The sequence below is a fragment of the Emiliania huxleyi genome, assembly GCF_000372725.1.
Source record: "Emiliania huxleyi CCMP1516 chromosome Unknown EMIHUscaffold_173, whole genome shotgun sequence".
Taxonomy (NCBI): Eukaryota; Haptophyta; order Isochrysidales; family Noelaerhabdaceae; genus Emiliania; species Emiliania huxleyi.
In genome coordinates, this window is record NW_005200853.1 from 332217 (window position 1) to 349689 (window position 17473).

The 17473-nt window shown below is 66.6% G+C and overlaps 7 protein-coding genes across 7 annotated transcripts in view; 5 read left to right on the forward strand and 2 right to left on the reverse strand.

Moving 5' to 3' along the window:
* Window positions 1-367, forward strand: part of EMIHUDRAFT_112677 (hypothetical protein) — a gene marked incomplete at both ends in the record, with an annotated part of 2614 nt that extends 2247 nt beyond the window's left edge. Inside the window, one exon of the mRNA XM_005784095.1 lies at window positions 278-367. Within this exon, the coding sequence (XP_005784152.1) occupies window positions 278-367 (90 nt within the window). The remainder of the gene's footprint in view (window positions 1-277) is intronic.
* A 1919-nt stretch (window positions 368-2286) lies between these two features.
* EMIHUDRAFT_364864 (hypothetical protein) lies at window positions 2287-3410 on the forward strand. Its single transcript, XM_005784096.1, has one exon. The coding sequence runs from the start codon at window positions 2296-2298 to the stop codon at window positions 3376-3378; it is 1083 nt and encodes a 360-aa protein (XP_005784153.1). The 5' UTR covers window positions 2287-2295; the 3' UTR covers window positions 3379-3410.
* Window positions 3411-5676: 2266 nt separating this feature from the next.
* EMIHUDRAFT_364867 (hypothetical protein) lies at window positions 5677-6444 on the forward strand. Its single transcript, XM_005784097.1, has one exon. It carries the CDS (start codon window positions 5767-5769, stop codon window positions 6295-6297), a length of 531 nt encoding a protein of 176 aa, XP_005784154.1. The 5' UTR covers window positions 5677-5766; the 3' UTR covers window positions 6298-6444.
* A 93-nt stretch (window positions 6445-6537) lies between these two features.
* EMIHUDRAFT_231568 (hypothetical protein) lies at window positions 6538-9779 on the forward strand (the record flags this gene model as incomplete). The annotated part of the gene is made up of 6 exons (XM_005784098.1): window positions 6538-6912; window positions 6984-8021; window positions 8093-8512; window positions 8600-8827; window positions 9065-9173; window positions 9433-9779. The coding sequence occupies 6 exons, from the start codon at window positions 6538-6540 to the stop codon at window positions 9777-9779; spliced, it is 2517 nt and encodes an 838-aa protein (XP_005784155.1).
* Window positions 9780-10151: 372 nt separating this feature from the next.
* On the reverse strand, window positions 10152-12639 carry EMIHUDRAFT_364869 (hypothetical protein). Its single transcript, XM_005784099.1, has 9 exons — window positions 12452-12639; window positions 12286-12304; window positions 12112-12187; window positions 11648-11936; window positions 11360-11434; window positions 11120-11240; window positions 10883-11048; window positions 10636-10751; window positions 10152-10546 (listed from the first exon to the last, which is right to left on the reverse strand). The coding sequence occupies exons 2-9, from the start codon at window positions 12302-12304 to the stop codon at window positions 10296-10298; spliced, it is 1113 nt and encodes a 370-aa protein (XP_005784156.1). The 5' UTR covers window positions 12452-12639; the 3' UTR covers window positions 10152-10295.
* A 2367-nt stretch (window positions 12640-15006) lies between these two features.
* Window positions 15007-15452, forward strand: EMIHUDRAFT_231570 (hypothetical protein; the record flags this gene model as incomplete). The annotated part of the gene is made up of 2 exons (XM_005784100.1): window positions 15007-15229; window positions 15367-15452. 2 exons carry the CDS (start codon window positions 15007-15009, stop codon window positions 15450-15452), a joined length of 309 nt encoding a protein of 102 aa, XP_005784157.1.
* A 354-nt stretch (window positions 15453-15806) lies between these two features.
* EMIHUDRAFT_112680 (hypothetical protein) lies at window positions 15807-16763 on the reverse strand (the record flags this gene model as incomplete). Its single annotated transcript, XM_005784101.1, has 3 exons — window positions 15807-16082; window positions 16266-16360; window positions 16481-16763. Coding segments are annotated over 3 exons (654 nt in total), but the record flags the coding sequence as incomplete, so codon positions are not given.
* Window positions 16764-17473: the final 710 nt, after the last annotated feature.

Sequence of the window (17473 nt, forward strand, 5' to 3'; positions counted from 1 at the left end):
GTTGAGGGGGGGGGGGTGAGTGGGAGAGGCAGAGGCAGAGTGAGGGAGAGAGGGAGCAGCGGGGTCACCAGCGCGTAGAGCGTCCCGCCAGCTGACCCGACCGCGAGTGAGGCGTTTGAAATTCCGGCTGTGGGCGCGGCGAAGTCACTTCCGGCGGGCGCGTGAATGCGCGGACGTGTGCCCACAAAGTACCTGGGGGCCAGGGTCGGACTGGCTCTATTTGCTATGTATACCTTAGGTCACACCGGCTCTGTCTCCCTCCTCCGCCGCCGTACAGGATCGAGTTCTCGGCGTCGATGTCGAGCCCGCCGCCGCGCTCGTTGTTGCGGAGCACGGCGAGCTCGACCTAGCCGTTGGTGGCCGTTGATAGCCGTTAGTAGGTGGCCGTCCGGTCGCCCGCAAATGGCGCAAATGTCCGGTGGCCGTCGGCCCTCCCGCCTCAGGCTGGCGATCCATCTGGCAGGCGGCTCTCTCTCTCGGCGTCTCGGCTCGCCACGGTCACGCCACCGGTTGAGCCCCTCCCGTCCGGGGCCCACAGAACCACCGAAACCGCGGCCGGCGCGGCGCCGTCTCTCTCTCCCTCTCTCTCTGTCTCTCGCTCTGGCTCTCGCACCGGGTCGGCGCCGTCGCGCCGCACGGCCCAGAGCGCGCCGTCGGTGGTGGTGAAGAAGACGCGCGTCTCGTTGCGGTCAGTGCACACGCCGTTGGCAGCGGAGGCGGTGTCGACTAGCACCGTCGCGAACGAGGGCAGCCCGAGGTCACCCGACGGCGCGCCGCCCGAGTGGCGCGAGCGGCGCGAGGCGGCGCCCCCCAGTGTCGTTGAGACTGGGAACGACCAAACGTAAGTCTCGGCTGCCGCGCCGGCGGCGAGCTCGCGCTCGGACGGCAGCCGGCCGTCAGTAAAGTACAAAGAGCGCACCGCCGGCGCGCGGTCGCTGTTGTAGCCGCCGCCGCCGCCGCCGCCGCCGCCGCCGCTGCCACCGGCGCCGGCGGCGGCTTCGGTGGCGGCGGCGGCAGCGGCAGCTTTGGCGGCGGCGACGATCTTTTCCATTGCCGCCGCCGCCGCCGCTGTAGCGATCCCCGCGCGCTCCTCAGCCTCGGTGAGGCCGCTGCTGAGTGAGCGAGCGCGGGGGTGGCGCAGTCACAGGGCAAAAAGCCGCAGCGCCGCTCGTTCTGCTGCTGCTGCTGCTGCTCGTTCGGGACGCCGCTGCTGCTGCTGCTGGAGCCTGAGTCCGCAGGCGACGAGCGCGCTCGACGCCGCGCCTCCGAGCCGGCGGCCGAGCGCGCGGCCCGCGTCGCGCGCGAGCCACAGCGTCTCGAGGATCGGGGTCTGTGGGCGGCCGCGCTCGGTCTCAGGCTGGCTCTCCTGGGCGCCGGCTGCAGCCGGCTCCTGCCAGGCTGCCCGCGGTGACGGTCCACCTGCCAGGGGCCAACCACACCCCACCTGCAGCCCAAGATCGTCGGTCAACGGCTCCACCATCGGGTCGGGGGCCCGAGGGCCGGGAGCCACCGGGTACCCCTCTGCCCGCCCGCTGGAGTCGATGGAGGCGGTGGGGTGTGCGAGCCGACGGCTGACAGTGCCCAGCTCCTCCTCTTCCTCCTCTTCCTCTTCCTCTTCCTCCTCCTGAGGAGGTCTTTCGGATAAAAAGCACCCTTTTTGTTTTTGAAATCTGAGAGAGAGAGATTTTTAGCAATACCAAACAACTCTAACTTTTTAGAGTTTTGAAATCTGTGAAAATTGTGTCATTTTCGGATAGATATCCGCCCTGGCTCCTGGCCTTCTCGCGGACGAGAAAAATCCTGGGGGTTTCGGACCCCCAGTCCTACCTTAGCTAGGGTCCCTTACCCGAGGTCACCAAATTTCATGACCCACAAATTGGCACAATATATAAAGCCGGAGCAGGGTCCAGATCCTACCCCAGCTCCGCCACCCCTCGTCGGCCCGCGTCCGCCAACCCCCAAACCCCGCGGTAGCGCTGAATATGGCTGGATCGACTAAACTCGAACAAAACAAAGTTAGATTTGTTTGGTATTGCTAAAAATCTCTCTCTCTCTAAACTCGTGCTTTGCAAAGCGTCCCGGTCGACGCAGAAAAACCGATCGCAGACCATTTCAGAGCACAGAGAATTTCTATATTCCTGCTGGGATGGGCACTGGGGATGGGCTGCCTGCGCGTTTTTCTTTTCTTTTCGCACTAATTGTTTTTCTTTCGCCGATCGGCTTGCTCTGTGGGTGTGCTGTGGGCTCTTCGTTTTGTAATTGAGGGTGGGTGGCATCAGCTGGGTGGCATCACAGATGAGCGAGATGGCCGAGCGAGCCCCGTCCTCCGTGGCCCTTGAATCGTGGCCGTCGCCGCTGCGCACGGTGAGCGGCGCGCCGGTGCCCGCCCTTGCCTTCGGCCTCGGCACGCGGCACCGCCACGTCTCGGACGACGTGACCGCCAACGCGCTGCGCGCGGCGCTGCACGCAGGCTTCCGCCACATCGACTGCGCGCGCTTCTATGGCACCGAGGCGATCGCGGGGCGCGTGCTCGCGGAGGGGCTCGTGCCGCGCCGTGAGCTCTTCCTCACTTCCAAGCTGTGGATGACGCACCACGACGACGCGGGCGTCGCCGAGAGCGTCAACGCGTCGCTCGCTGCGCTTGGCCTTGAGTACTTAGACATGCTGCTCATCCACTGGCCCGTCGCATGGACGCGCGATAGCGACCCAGCGGACAAGGCGCGCGGCGTCACGCCGCGCGCCGACGTGCCGCTCGTCGCGACATGGCGTGCGATGGAGCGCCTCGTCGCCGCCGGGCGCGTGCGCGCGCTCGGCGTGAGCAATTGCGGTGTCGCCGAGCTCGACGAGATACTCGGTTCGGACCCCGCCGTGCGACCGACAATCAACCAGGTGGAGTGCCACCCGCAGTGCGCTCAGACCGCGCTGCGCGACGCGTGCGCCGCGCGCGGCGTGCGCCTAGCGTGCTTCGGCCCGCTCTGGCCGCAGCGCGCCGCGGCTGAGGGCGGCGGCGGCGGCGCGGCGGCGGGCAGCGCGCGTGTCGTGGCCGCGTGCGCCGCCGCCGCCGCCGCACACGGCCGGTCGACGACGCAGGTGCTGCTGCGGTGGCTCATCCAGCGGGCGTGCATGCCGGTGACGACCTCGTCCAACCCCGAGCGCGTGCGGCAGTCCTTCGGCGCGCTCGACTTCACGCTTACCGACGCCGAGATGGCCGCGATCGACGACGCGGGCGCGCGCGCGCCTTTCCGGCGCTACAACCCCTTAGGTTGGCGCGAGCCGCCCGACGCGCTGTGGTTCGCTCCGGATGATATCGATGCCTCCGAGTCCCGTCCGAGTCAGGCACAGAGTGCCGGGAGTCCTAGGGTGGTCTTGAATAGCTAGCCCCTTGTGACCAAAAAATATCTTTTATGGTCAACCGCGACCTGAAGGTGGTTTTCCAACGGGCGAACGCCACCCGAGCGTGCAAACTGCGCTGAATAACGCATTAAACATATCGACTCCGCTGCCTTCCCCAGCAGACTGGCACGGACTAATTATGGTCGTTCGGGGCGGCTCGCGCGCGCGCGCGCGCACACACACACACACACACATGCATGCATGCATGCATGCATGCACAGACAAACAGCCCCTTCCCCTTCCCCCTCAAGACCCTCAAGGGCGAGGACACACACAGGACGCACCTCTAGCGAGGCCCGCATAGTATGTGGGAGACTCCTGCCGCCGCCCCTGCCACCCCTGTGTCAGTGTGCCTGTGGTTGCGAGAGACTGCCAGTCAGTGAGAACTGAGAAGCTGGAGGCAGGTCGCTAGACTGAGATGAGACCGCCAGTGGAGTTGGGAGTCCACCGTGCACCGCGCTGCGAGCCTGTCGGTGGCCCGCCCGGCCGATGAGCACCGGACGCGAGGGTCGGTCGGCTCCTAACAACTCGCTGTCTATAGTCGCGATCTGCCGGCGTGCGTATGAGCTCACTAGCTAGAGCTCACACTAGAGGCCGTCATCGCATTCGCCTTCCTGGTACCCAGCGCTGGCTTCTGGCTGTCGTTGCTGTCTCTCCCTTCTCGACTAGGTAGGTAGGTAGGTAGGTAGAATCTCGACTTTCTGTGCCTGTGAACAGGTGTGTGTACTTTTTGCTTGGGGCGACACTCATGCCGGGGTAGGTAGGGTAGGTCTGGGCCCTCCCCTCGGGTTTTTCCCTCTCTTCACACCGGAATTTTCACAGCAGAAAAAGAAATTTTCCGCGGAAATCACGACGTCAACCCTCCCCAAGTGGGTGATCTGGTGCTTGTAGGGCTTGATAGTGGCCTGCCATGTCACAGGAAGGACTGTGGGTGCAGGAGAGTACCACCAGCCATCACTTTAGTTGGTATAGTACCCCACCTTCACCCATCGAGTGATTTCTTTTTTAGTTTCCCATAAGTAAGGTAGGTAGGTAGGTAGGTAGGTAGGGGCACCGCAGGGGCCGCTCAGGTTTTTCCAGAATTTCAGCATGAGTGTCGCCCCAAGCAAAAAGTACACACACCTGCTGTGAATGTAAAAAAAACGGCGTGACGATTTTGTGGCCTGGACACAGCTGGGCGTCCCCCCGCTAACACAGTAAATGTCGTTGCCAAACCCGCCGCCGCCGCTGCCGCCCAACCCCCCGACTCCGCCGAGTCCGCCACCCTCTTCGCCACCGTCGTCGCCGCCGCTGTCGCCCTCGCCGCCGCCCTCCCCGCCGCCGCCCTCGCCCCCACCGCCCTCGCCGCCGCCGCCCTCGCCCCCACCGCCCTCGCCGCCGCCACCCTCGCTGTCGCCCTCGCCACCGCGGCCCTCGCCACCGCCGCGCTCGCCCCCACCGCCCTCGCCGCCGCCACCCTCGCTGTCGCCCTCGCCACCGCCGCCCTCCCCGCCGCCGCCCTCGCCCCCACCGCCCTCGCCGCCGCCGCCCTCGCCCCCACCGCCCTCGCCGCCGCCACCCTCGCTGTCGCCCTCGCCACCGCCGCCCTCGCCACCGCCGCCCTCGCCCCCATCGCCCTCGCCGCCGCCACCCTCGCTGTCGCCCTCGCCACCGCCCGCGCTACCGCCGTCCCCGCCAGCGCCACCGCCGTCCCCGCCTCCAAACGCCGTCCTCGTGGCGCGAGACGCATTGATGCGGCTGCCCGGGCCTCTCGCGCCGAAGCAGGAAAGCTGCGCCGCCGGCCTCGCGGCGGACGCTCCCTCGTGCTCGTGCGGCATCGTCTCACCCGAAGCGGCGCCCGCGTGCTGCGCCGCCTCTTGCGGCGAGTGCGGCTACGACTGGGGCTGCACGTCGCGCAGCGGCGGCGAGAAGCTCTGCTGCAACGACAAGATACGCGCAGAGGCCGCGCCGTGCCGCTCGCCGTTTGATGTTGGTTGCATCATCCTCACCTCGCCGCCGCTTCCGCCGCCGCCACCGTCGCCGCCGCTCGGCCCTCCTCCCCCCACCGCACCGCCCTCATCGCCGCCGTCGCCGCCCTCCCAGGCACCCTCCCTGCCCGCCCCGAGCTTGCCGCCGCCGCTGCCGCCGCCGACACCGTCGTCGCCGATATGTCAGCCGTCGTCGTCGGCGTCGTCGTCGTCGTCGCCGTCGTCGCCGTCGTCGACGCCGTCGCCGCCGCCGCCGCCGCTGCCGCCACCGCCGCCGCCGCTTTCGCCGCCGGCCGCGCTAGCCTACCTTGTGGGCCTCGTCCAGGGAGCAGCTCGGGACGCACCAGGGGAGGCCGGTTACGGCCATGCGTGGCCGCTGGCCTTCGCCGCCGGCGCCCTCGCCGCCATGATCCTCCTCGCCCGGCGGTGCCCCGCCCGCCCCTCCTCGTGCTGCGGGCGGCCCCTCTCCCTCCCCTTCTCGCGCCTCTCCGACCCCGACAGCTCCAGCCCCACGGCCAAGGTCAACGGCTCCGCCAAGGGGCGGGCTCGGACACGTGACGGCGCGCTCGAGGCGGTCGGGCGTCGAGTCGGGCAGGGGCGCCCAAAGGCGGGCGAGGCCGAGCCGAGGCCGGCCTCGCTCGCCCTCTCGCCTCGGAGGCTGCCCACCCCGCCCGAGCCGGCGGACCGAGTGCGGATGGTAGCTGAGGAGCTCACTGCCCTCGAGGCGAGCGCAGGCTGCCTCCCCGCACCCTCGCTGGTCGAGCGCTGCTCGCAGCTCGCCGCCGAGCTCCAGGCCGTCGAAGTGGCCGCCGACAAGCGCCTCGCCCAATGGCGCGCCTTGCAGCTCCGCCGCTGCGATAACCTCCTCGCCTACCTCTCCCCGTCGCCGCTGCCCTCGCCGCGCCTGCCCTCGTGTGGCGACTCCCCCGCACTTTGACCCCTCACATGCAGGGGCAGATCTCACGTCAGTCTCTGGTCCTGCCCTTGAGATCTCCCAAAGTCGAGATGTCCACGAAATGCCCGGTCTCACCGCGTCGCTTTCGTTTGACGCGGTAGCTCTGGCAGCGGTTGTGGCTCTCAAGATCTTAAAGGAAGGGCCGGGCAGGGTTTGCCCCCCAAACTTTCCCGTTGAGATCTTTTCCCACAGCGCTTCTCGACGGCGACCTCTTTACTCTCGATGGACGATCTCTGGCAGCCTCTCTTCCAGCACGCCTTTGAGTCCGACGTCGTGCTGCTCGGCGAGGGCGACACCGTCGGCCTGCACACCAACGGGGCCGCGCTCGTCGCCTTTGCGCCGGAACTCCAGGTCCACATCGACAAAGCCACCGCCGCCGACATCGAAAAATCGGCCGTGGCGGTCGCCGACAAGGCTGACGTGGTCTCTGCCTCGACCGGCGCGGCATCGGTCGCGCCGGCCGGCGTGGCGTCGGTCTCGGCCGGCGTGACGTCGGCCGCGGCGGGCCAAGTCGCGGAGACGTCCGACGCGATCGCCATCGCGCGGGAGGAGGGCCTCGCCATTGTGCCGCTCCCAGGCTCGCGGCGCGCCATCAAGGTTTCTTCTCATGCCCATCACACCTCTCTCTCGCCACGCACGCCCACTCGACTCCGATCCACCCTCCGTAGCTCTTCCTGCGCCTGGCACACGAGTCGCTCCTCAATGCCGGCGGGGCGAACAACTTCGACTGCGACGAAACAATGTTCGACTTCCTATTCGACAGCGAGTCGCTGCACTGCGAGTTCCTGGAATTGTGCGTCCGCGTGGGCGACCATGCGCAGGCGCTGACGGCGGGCGGAGGCATCACGCGCGCCCTCAGCGCCTCGCTCGAAGCGACCACCACCCGGCTTGACGATGGGATCGACTCCGAGGCCGCGCTGCGCATGTTCTGCTGCCTCTCCAAGCGCTTCTCCAAGCGCTCGGACCCGCCTGCCGACATCGCCGGCTACAAGAGTGTCGTGGTTCGGCTGGCGGAGGAAAGCATCGACAAGTCCTCTCTCAACCATCTGCTGGCCCCGAGCAAGCTCGCAAGCCTCGATATCTCGCAGCTGGTCACGCTCGTCGACGTCCTCCCGCCCGACGCGAGCGCGGATGGGCTGCTGCTGGTTGGCGACGTGATTTTCTCCGACTTTTCTCGCATCTCAGGCAGCAACCCGTCGTATTCGACGTGGCAGCACAAGGTCTCGCTCTCCCCCGCCGGCACGACCGGCGCCGGCAAGTCCATTATCCTGTTCCTCAACGTGACTCCACGAAGCGGTGCGGAACGCAAGCCCGGGGCCAATGAGCTCAAGAAGTGCGACGAGTTCGATATCAGTCTCTCCGTTGACGGGGAATGCGCCTCGGACCACCCGCTGACCGTGTACGACGTGCAGCTGAAGGCGCGTGGGACCGAAAAGCCATCGCCGAAGGTGGAATCGATGCGTGCCTCGTTCATGTCTGAGTGCCTCAGCATCGACCTCCGGACAGAGCTCTTTCAACCACCCGAGCCGCGCCCGATCAACGTGGCGCTCGCGGACGGCACGGACCCCGACACGGGCTCGCCGTCACATGTCGCCGGCTCCATCGTGTCGGGCGTGCTGAATTACCTCATCGACCGCGTCGTTGCCACCGGGAAAAAGGAGGAGGATTCGCCGACGGCGCCGTCGGTCAGGATGTCGCAGGAGCCTGTCGCGCCGCCGCCGCAGCCAGCTCCAGCACCACCAGCTGCGGCGATACATCAGCTGCGTGTCGCGTCCAGGCCGATGGTGCGGACAAGGAGACCGATGCTGCGCCGCAGGACTCGGTCACGCGCCTCGGCCGCGCGCTCAACGGCGGCGACGACTCGGGGAGCGCGAGGGCGGAGCTGTCATCGCTTTGCACCGTCCGCATCGAGCTCCGCTGCGTGAAGGACGAGCGGCGACTCGCTCTTCTTCGCGCCTGGGCCAGCGCGCACGGGCTCGACAAGGAGGCGCCCTCGATGGTTGATCTCGTGATGTACTACGATGCGCTATGCGAGCGCGAGTCGCCCGAGGCAAACGCGAGCGACCCGATGCGCCCCGCCAGCGCCGACCCGCTCCGACGAATCCTCTTTGACGACACGCTCGCCCGGCCCCTCGCCGACTCCCGCAGCCTGCGCCGCTTCTTCGAGGAGGGCGCCACCCGGCTCGGCGCGCCCGCAGTCCGCCGCCTGCTCGCCGCCCGCCCGACGCGAACCACCGTCCCTTCAGCCAGCCGCCCGACCAGCCCCTCGCCCGAGACGTCGGAGGCCTCGGGCCCCTCGCCCCCGTGCGCCACCGAGCAGCTGAGTGCGGAGCAGGCGGCGGCGCCGGTGCGCACGCCGTCGAGCTCCTCTGCCGACCAGCGCCGCGCGCTGGCCCAGCCAACGTCGCCAGGCGCCGACGCGGACGTGGACGGCGACGCAAGCGCCGAAGAGGCGCTGCTTGACGCGCTGCGGCCGTGGGCTGCGGCACACACGCCCGACGAGATGGTGGCGGTGCTGCCGGCCTTGCGCATTGACCTCGTGCCGCTCGAGACGCTGCGGGCGAGATCGTAGCCGAGATCGGGCCGAGATCTGGCCGAGATCTGGAGCCGAGATCTGGCCGAGATCTAGCCCCTCTAGCCCCGAGGGGCGAGGGCGCGCTCGAGGGGCGGGGGCGCGCTCGAGCGATCTCACTGACCCAGGCAGCCGAGATCACCCACGGCTGACCGGCTGTGTGAGATGGATGCATAGGCGCACGTGCGGCAGCCCGACGGCCTCTTTGGCGACGCCGCCCGCGCGGGAAGCCCTCTGCGCGCCGCGCTGTCTGACGGGCTCCTCCCCGGCATCGAGGCACTGCGCGGTGTGTCGCTGGAGAACGAGGCGCCCGCGCTGTCGCCGCCCCCCCAGCGTCCCACAACCAGCGCCCCACCAGCGCAGGCCCTTGCGCGCAACAGCGGTCCTCATCATCACGCTCCCTCCTCAGGCTCCAGACGAGCTCACCTGCTGCATCACGCTGGCGCTCATGACCGACCCCGTCGTCGCGCTCGACGGCGAGAAGCTGCTCTGCGCTCCACATGCTCCAACTCCCCGCGCGTGACCCCACGCCGCGTATTCCGCAGGCAAGAGCTACGAGCGGAAGGCGATCGAGGCGTACTGGACGAGAGAGAAGGCCGCCGTCTCGCCGGTCACGCGCAAGCCGCTCCAGTCCAAGACCCTCGTCCCAAACATCAACTTGCGCGTCCTCTGCGAGGAGTACTCCGCAAGGCAGCGCCGACTCCACGGCGGCGCAACTTCGCCGCAGGACGTCGTCATGGGCGCGCTGCTCCCGCCGCCGCACGCGCCCGGCGCGAAGCGCAGGCGCCCGGCAGAGCTGGAGCACGACGAGCAGGCCGCCTCGGGCGTGGCCGCAGGCGCCAAGCGCAAGCTTCGGCTGGCCTCCGGAGACGGATCTCCGCCACCGGTCTGACGCGGAGACGGACTGACCCTCCGTGAAGGGATGTCAAGAGAGAGGCGGGGTCGCTGACGCGGCGAGGAGAGAGACGACCGGCCCAGCATACTGAGCGCGCGGGGGGCACACGCGGTGCAGTGTGCTCAGTCCTCAGCGCTCTCAGGCAGAAACGGGGCGCGGTTTGTGTTTCGGTGTGGGGCGGGAGGGCGCGGGAGACCGGCGGCGGCGGCGGCGGCGGCGGCGGCGGCGGCGGGGGGGGGGGGGGGTCGCGGCGATCATTGAGTGTGGCAAGCGTGATGCCTGTGATGCATCTCCCACCGATATCTCTCGTGACACCGACGGCAGAGGTGGCACCCCACTTCTCCAAAATGTATGTTCATTTTGTGTGCCGACATCACATGTGTGTCGAGAAGTTTACGTTACCTTACCTATCACATATGTAGCTTGTGTGGGGCAATGTGGGACCGACGAGCCAATGTGTACGTGCTATTCTCTGTCCGCGCAGGTACCGCGGCCCGGCCCTCTCCTTGAGTTTTAGACGAAGGTCTGGTGCACAGCGATGATACCATCCGGCGCCGGGTACTCGTCCATCAGCGCCGCCACCTCCAGCTCGGACGGCCCGTTCGGGTACTTCTTCTCGTCGTAGATGATCACGAGCGACTCGTCGCCTGGCTGGAGGAAGTTCTTCTGCCCCCACTCAGTGTACTCGCCAGCGCCGAGCGCGACCCAGATGCTCGTGGGGTACTCGCTCTTCTTCATAACCGGGAAGACGGGCTCCCATTTATCTGTCCGTGCAAGGGCAGTGCGGTACAAGTCTCATAGTGTGGAGCAAGTGGCTCGCTGCCCCCCCCACCCCCTTCCCCCGGAGCCGCACCTGTGTCCTCCTGGAAGTTGATGCGGTCAACGATCCAGTCAAGCAAAGCCGGGCCGAAAAGCATGTAGTTGCGCGCAGGCGCGTCCTCGCTGTACTTCACAATCGCCCCCTTCGGCCTGGCGCGCGAGGGCGGTCGGGATGGTGTGGTAGGGGTGGTGTGTGTGGGAGGGGGCGGGGGAGCATCTGTGGGGTAGGGGACGTGGCAGGGGAGACGGCGGTGGAGGAGAGGGAGAAGGAGGTCGCTCACGTCGTGATGGCGTCGTTAACGTGGTTCGGCCCCGACTTGATGTAGGAGGTGAGGACGAGCTGGTCGACGAGCGTGCCCGGGTCGAGGCTGGTGATTGGGAAGCTGCGGATCGAGATACCCTTGGATGAGCTGCCCCAGTTCTTCTTCATGCTCAGCTTGTCCGCACCTGAGAATGAGGGCGAGGAGCGGTGGCCGTTTGCGGGCGCGCGTCGCCGCCGCTCTACTGCGGGCCCGCACCGTCAAGCTTGCGGATGGAGCAGTCATTGAAGGCAGCAACCTTCCTCGGCACGAGCCGCTCCACCTTCGAGCCGTCCGCGCTGTAGACAATGTCTGCATACATCCCCATCTCAGGCTCAACCTGCGAGGCAGCGGCAGGGAGGGCGGCGAAGGAGGGTCGTCGCCAGTGACGGAAGCGGCAGTGAGGCTGCGAGATCAGAGGCTGTGAGAGAGGTGGCGGAGGGAGGGGAGGCGACAGGCCTGAACGTGCCCTCCCGCCTTTGGGTACTCGATGACAGCTGTCGCCACAGGGAACGCCTCAAGCCGGTGGAGCACCTGCGGCGCAGGTTGTGCAGGCGTTAGGAAGAGAGCCCGTGGCGGCGGTGGTCCGCCGCACCTCTGCGCTGGCGGTGCAATCCTCTCCGCGCGCTCTCTCTCTCTAGTTCTCTCTCTCTCTCTCTCTCTCTCTCTCTCTCTCTCTCTCTCTGTCTCTCTCTGTCTCTCTCTCTCTCTCTCTCTCTCTCGGCTCATTCGCGACGGCTGCTGCACCTCGTCGGCGCTCTCGTCCACGCTGTGAGGGTGCGGCGCGTAGAACGTGAAGATCGCCGCCGGCGTCTTCTGCCCCTCCGGAGGCGTGGTCTTGTCGTCCACGCCCTCCTCCTTTTTGTCCGCCTCGCCCGCCTGCTCCATGTGACCGGCCACGTTGCCGGCGACGCCCAGCCCGTACGTGCGGTGCCACTGCTTGAGGCGCGCGGACTTGCGCGCCATCTGGATCATGTCGTAGTGCGCGCAGAATTCATCAAAGTTGATTTTCCCCGAGCCGTCATCGTCCAGGTACCTGCAAGTCACGCGTGCCTTGCGTGCGTGGTGTGTGTGGCGTGTCGTGTGCGATTCCTCGGCGTGGCGGAGAACAGAGGGTTGCCAGTGGAGCGGCGGGCGTTCACGACCGGAGGTGTTGACCCACAGAGGCGCGCGGTCAGTGAGGGAGGGAACGGACGACTACAGGCGAGCACTTGCAAATGACGTCGGCCATGATGTCGATGTCGTGCTTGCGGCACATGTCTTTGATCTCCGCCATGGTGATGGTGCCTGCGGAGGGCGTGCGAGCGACGTGACTCTGCAGCCGATCGCCACCGCCGTGGGCCGCTCATATAACAACAAGGCGCGACGGGTGCGACGGAGCTGACCGTCATGGTTGATGTCCATCTGTCCAGGGGAGTAGGACGGGTGAGCTTTCAGCGAACGCTTCCGACTCCTGTGTCGCCCAGGCTTTCTACGGGCAAGGTGGATCCTCCATCCGTGCCGTGGTGCCGGGAGAGAGGCGGCTGCGGGCGGGCAGCGGGCGACTGCTGCCTTGCTGAAGACGGCCCATTCGTGAGGGTTAGTATCCCTGGTGCACTTTTGAACGTATGTTGATTCTTTGGCGCACAGCCCCCGCGCGAGCGCTGGTCGGAGCAGCAGTCTCGAGGATCGTCCGACTCGCGCAGAGGCGACCGAGGATGCACGGAGCATTGTACAGCCGTTCTCGCGCTAATCCCTCGGCTCGCTCTGGACGGATTGATTCGCGTAGGTAGGTAGGTAGGTAGCCCGGCTGGTGCTACCTCACACTGTCTAGGCAGAGACAAGGAGGGCCCCCGCACACACGAACCCACACATACAGCTCTGTGTCTTGATTTGCCAACAATACACCTAAGACACATACCGAGAGGGACGAGTGCACGCATTGGGCATCAGAGAGAGAGCCATCCACATAAAGTGTCTGTTGCTGTTTGGCTTGAGCCAAGCAGGCACACCCGCGCGCGAGCGATTAGGCCAGGCCCGAAGCCTGACTCAAGCCAAGGTGGAGCACAGGGACAGGGACACCGTACTCACGTACTGACATCCCGCCCCGCGCCAGGGGCGGTGGCGCGCGCCGCGCCGGGACACTTTGGACCCGCAGCCTGGCATACGCCAGGCCACAGATCCGCCGGCAGAGCCTTAAGCTGCATCCGCGATCCGCGCCGGCTCTCAGGAGAGATCCGGCGCGGTGCTGACCGCGTCCTCGCAGGCCACCGAGTTCACGATGGTGTCCGGAGGGAAACGGTGCAGCTGCGCGCATGTCGCAGTGCGGCATGCCGCAGTGCGTCACGCGGCGGATTGATTCACGGTGATTATTTTATTGTATTGAAGCCACACGCAGTGTGTCTTGTTAGCTTGTGTGTGTCTGTGTGTCGCTCACGCGTGTCGTCATCATCTGTCTCGCGTCCACCCATACCGCGCTGGTTGGTGTCCAGTCCGAGCCTGACTGTTCTTCACCTTCCTACCTAACCTAACCTAAGCATGGTGCCCCACCGACAGGATGCTGCTCGAAGAAAAGGTTGGCACCCTGGCAAAAAATCTATTAAAACGTGATCCGGTAACGCGCTCCTAATTCCGCAGCGACTGTTGTATTTCTGTCACGCGCGCAAGTTGGCCCTGGGCGTCGCAATCCGGAGGCGGCGGCGGCGGCGAAGGGGGCGGGGGCGCCGGCGGGCTCGGGCAGGCCACGCACGCAAGCTCGTACTCGCCAAATGTCCCTTGACGGCATTCTTTCCCCAGCGACTGGCAGTTGTAGCGGCCATTCGATTTAGGGCACATCTTGCGGCCTCTATTCTTGTACACCCCATCAACCGGATCCCATGAGTAGACGCCGTAGGAGCTGATTTCGCATTTACTATTCTGGTGGCTCCAGTTGTGCGACGTTTGCGCACACTCGCACGGAGGAGGCGGGGGCGCAGGCGGCGGCGCGGGCGGCGGCGCTGGTGGCGACGAAGGAGGCGGGGGCGCGGGCGGCGGCGCGGGCGGCGGCGACGGCGGGCAGTTCACGCACGCAAGCTCGTACTCGCCAAATGTCCCTTGACGGCATTCTTTCCCCAGCGACTGGCAGTTGTAGCGGCCATTCGATTTAGGGCACATCTTGCGGCCTCTATTCTTGTACACCCCATCAACCGGATCCCATGAGTAGACGCCGTAGGAGCTGATTTCGCATTTACTATTCTGGTGGCTCCAGTTGTGCGACGTTTGCGCACACTCGCACGGAGGAGGCGGGGGCGCAGGCGGCGGCGCGGGCGGCGGCGCTGGTGGCGACGAAGGAGGCGGGGGCGCGGGCGGCGGCGCGGGCGGCGGCGACGGCGGGCAGTTCACGCACGCAAGCTCGTACTCGCCAAATGTCCCTTGACGGCATTCTTTCCCCAGCGACTGGCAGTTGTAGCGGCCATTCGATTTAGGGCACATCTTGCGGCCTCTATTCTTGTACACCCCATCAACCGGATCCCATGAGTAGACGCCGTAGGAGTCAATTTCGCATTTACTCCATTGGCCGCTCAAGTTTTGGGAAACTTTCGCACACTAGGGGCAGGGCAGGGGCCGGTCAGGTTTTTGCAGAATTTCAGCATGATGTCCGGCCAAGCAAAAAAAACATACACCTGTTCTGTTGGTCCCATCACAGTTGTCCGCACCTGTTGTCCGCAGCTGTCCGCACCTGTTTGCACCACCTGCCAAACAGCGCCTTCCCCGCAATCGCTTCACTCTGAAATGCTCGCATATCCCTGCGGTGAGCGCTGTGGTCGCCGCAGACTGGCTCCGACTTGACGGCGGCATGGAGACGTGATGCCTCCATGCCGCCGTCGAGTCAAAATCGACATGCGTCTCTATCCTATCTCTCTCTTTAGCATGCAGAGAAAGTTGTGTTTGGGAGTGAGTGCCGTTTCACCTCATGTGGCCGAGCAGCGAGCACGGCGCCGGAAGACGACGTGTTCCTTTTACATGTATCCGCGCTCCACCTCTCGTGTCGCGGCACCCGCAGCGATGACGGATGAAAAGAAATCCTCCGTGTTCTGCCGACATATCGCGCTCGAAGGCAAAGGCTGCCGTGCCGTACGCCAGAATTTATGATCGCTGTGCTCCCAGCGCTCGTGCAGCGGCCAGCGTGGCGCAGCCCGTCACGCAGCGCGCTGATGCAGCAGCAGGACTCCGGTGAGCTCGCGGCACAGTTTGCCGCTGAGCGGACCCGAAGGCAGCAGCCGCAGCAGCAGCCGCCAAAAGCTGCGGACCCGGGCGAGGAGCCATTCGCAGGCGTGCGAGAGATTGTCCTCGACGCGGACGGAGCACCACGTGCTATCCCCAAACGGCCGCCGCCTGCCACCTTCGCCGAGCAGGCTCGTCTCTCTCTGTCTCCTCCCTTCTCTGCCTCCTGGCCCATCCCAAATCTCCTTCACTATACACATAGGGCGGCACTCGCCCCTCGCTAGTCGGGCTCGCTTTCGGCACGCTCATCGCCGTCGCCTCTGTGGCGCTACTGCTAGCCATCGCCGGCGCCGACGCCGGCGCGTCGTGACCGTCACCGCCAGGGTAGCTCGGCCGTCTGGCCAAGCGAGGTGCGACGAGACGCGTCGGTGTAACAAGGGCTCCGCTCACTGTGTAATTGTGTGGGTTGGGAAAGCTGGCGAGCGATGCATCGCTAACCGAAAACGGCGGTATGCACGTTCCCCCACCTTTTGAGCAAACTAAAGGCGCGGGTGCCGGGTCTGACACCCGTCCTTCAGATTTCACCCTTCGTTCCGGACCCTCCACGACGGCCACAGGCGCACTGCCCTCCCCTGCGGGCGAGAGCGCGACCCTCACATCAGGAGCTGGGGCGAGCGGAGTCGCTCCCGAGGAGCAGCTTCTCGCACTGGAGGCAGACCCGCTCCTACAGAGTCACGCAGAGCCGGCGGTGAGGGGGGCGCGGGCGGGGCGCTCTGCGTGGGCCGGCGAGGGCCGCCTCCGCCGACGATCCGAACTTTGCAATCACGCAGCGGCGCGGCGAGCAGCTCGCGCAGATGACGCGGCCGCAATGGCGGCAGTGGTGCTTGCGCAGATTGTTGGTCGACGCGTAGTTGGTCCGCGCCATGAGCTGCTGCGAGAGGGAGCCGCCGCCGGTCTGCGGCTGCGCGAGCATGAAGGGCAGCTTGCAGAGCTGGCACGCCTGCGCCACGCGTGCAGAGGTGGGGGGTCGACGCGCGGGGCGGAGAGGGCCTCCACCCCGAGGGACGCGAGCCAGCAGCAGCTGCTGGGCAGCTGCGGGGCGCGGAGTTTGGATTTCCAGGTTTAAAAGACGGAGATGGATGGCGAGCTATGGCGCGCGCGCCGCCACGAGCCGGTCGGGTACCCACGGGGGGGGGGAGGCGATGTGGCTGAGCAGCAGCACCGCGAGAGACCTCCCCTCCACGCCGCTCGGCTGCATCGAGTCGAGGGGGGTGAAGCCTGAGGGGCACGGACCAGGGGGGGGGGATGGCACGCAAAACCGTCAAGGGGCACGCAGCCGCGTCGCGTGCACGAAAGGGCTGCGAGTGTGCAAGGCCAAACGGCCGCGGCCGTCTGTACCGTCCCGATTCGGCAGCCCGACCGACGCGCCCAGGCCGACGAGCGAGATTGCCATCTCGACGCACCCGCCAAACGCGGCGGTGTGCATGGCGGTGTTCCCGCTCTCCGCCTCCTGCGCGTCCAGCGGAAGCGGCACCCCAGCCTCACCAAGCATCTCCAGCAGCCGCGCCGTCGGAAAGGGCGGCGGCGACTCGGCGCCGCCGCCCTCCGCCGCGCCCAACGCGCCGACACCGGCAGCCTCCTGGCGTGAGTACACCGCCCGCTCGGCGAGCAGGTGTAGTGCCTAGGTGGGTTCGGGTACCGTGTGGGCAGGGGAGGGTGGGTTCGGGTACCGTGGGGTAGGGGACGAGGGTGCAGCGCCCAGAGTTGTGTGGCCTGCTGTGAATGGAAGGTGTGAACAGAAGGTGTGCAGAGCAGGAGCAGCGCCCACACAACCAAGAACAGGTTGTGGCCTATTCGGCGCCTCGAGGAGCGGCCCGGGGGACTCGGCGCGGGGCGGCGGGCAGGCGGCGCAGGCGAGTGTCTTGTGAGTCTGTGTGTCTGTGTGCCGCTCCTGTGTGCCGTCATCATCTGTCCCGCGTCCACCCATACCGCGTTGGTGTCCAGTCCGAGACCTGGCTGTTCCTGGCCTGTCCATCTAATCTAGTCGCGCCGTCTGGCCGGCGTCGTTGCGGGCGGCGGGGTCGGCGCCGTGTTCAAGGAGGAGAGGCATGCCCTTGGCGACGTGCGGCGCCTGCCGGGTGCACGTGTGGAGGTGGGAGGCGTACCCTACCTCCTCAGTCTCGAATCCAGTGTGGGTTCAGGTCCTTGGGTGGTGCGGTGTGCGCCTGCCGGATGCAAGTGTGGAGCGGCGTGTTTCGCGCGTAGTCGAGGACGTTGCAGCGCGCCGCAGAGCCGTTCCAGCGCATCAGCTCGCAGCGCTGGATGAGGAGCGCCATCACTGCGGTCTGCCCGCGCGGTCCGCACGCAGCGTGCAGCGGGGTAGCACCTGCA

Bases quoted from the DNA above. Each gene is read 5' to 3' on its own strand.
- EMIHUDRAFT_364864 (XM_005784096.1), top strand. From the start codon at position 2,296: ATGAGCGAGATGGCCGAGCGAGCCCCGTCCTCCGTGGCCCTTGAATCG.
- EMIHUDRAFT_364867 (XM_005784097.1), top strand. From the start codon at position 5,767: ATGATCCTCCTCGCCCGGCGGTGCCCCGCCCGCCCCTCCTCGTGCTGC.
- EMIHUDRAFT_364869 (XM_005784099.1), bottom strand. The intron at 11,937-12,111 runs GTGCTCGCCTGT...CGTGACTTGCAG, and splicing joins ATGGCCGACGTCATTTGCAA to GTACCTGGACGATGACGGCT. The intron at 11,049-11,119 runs GTGCGGGCCCGC...CCTCATTCTCAG, and splicing joins CTCCATCCGCAAGCTTGACG to GTGCGGACAAGCTGAGCATG.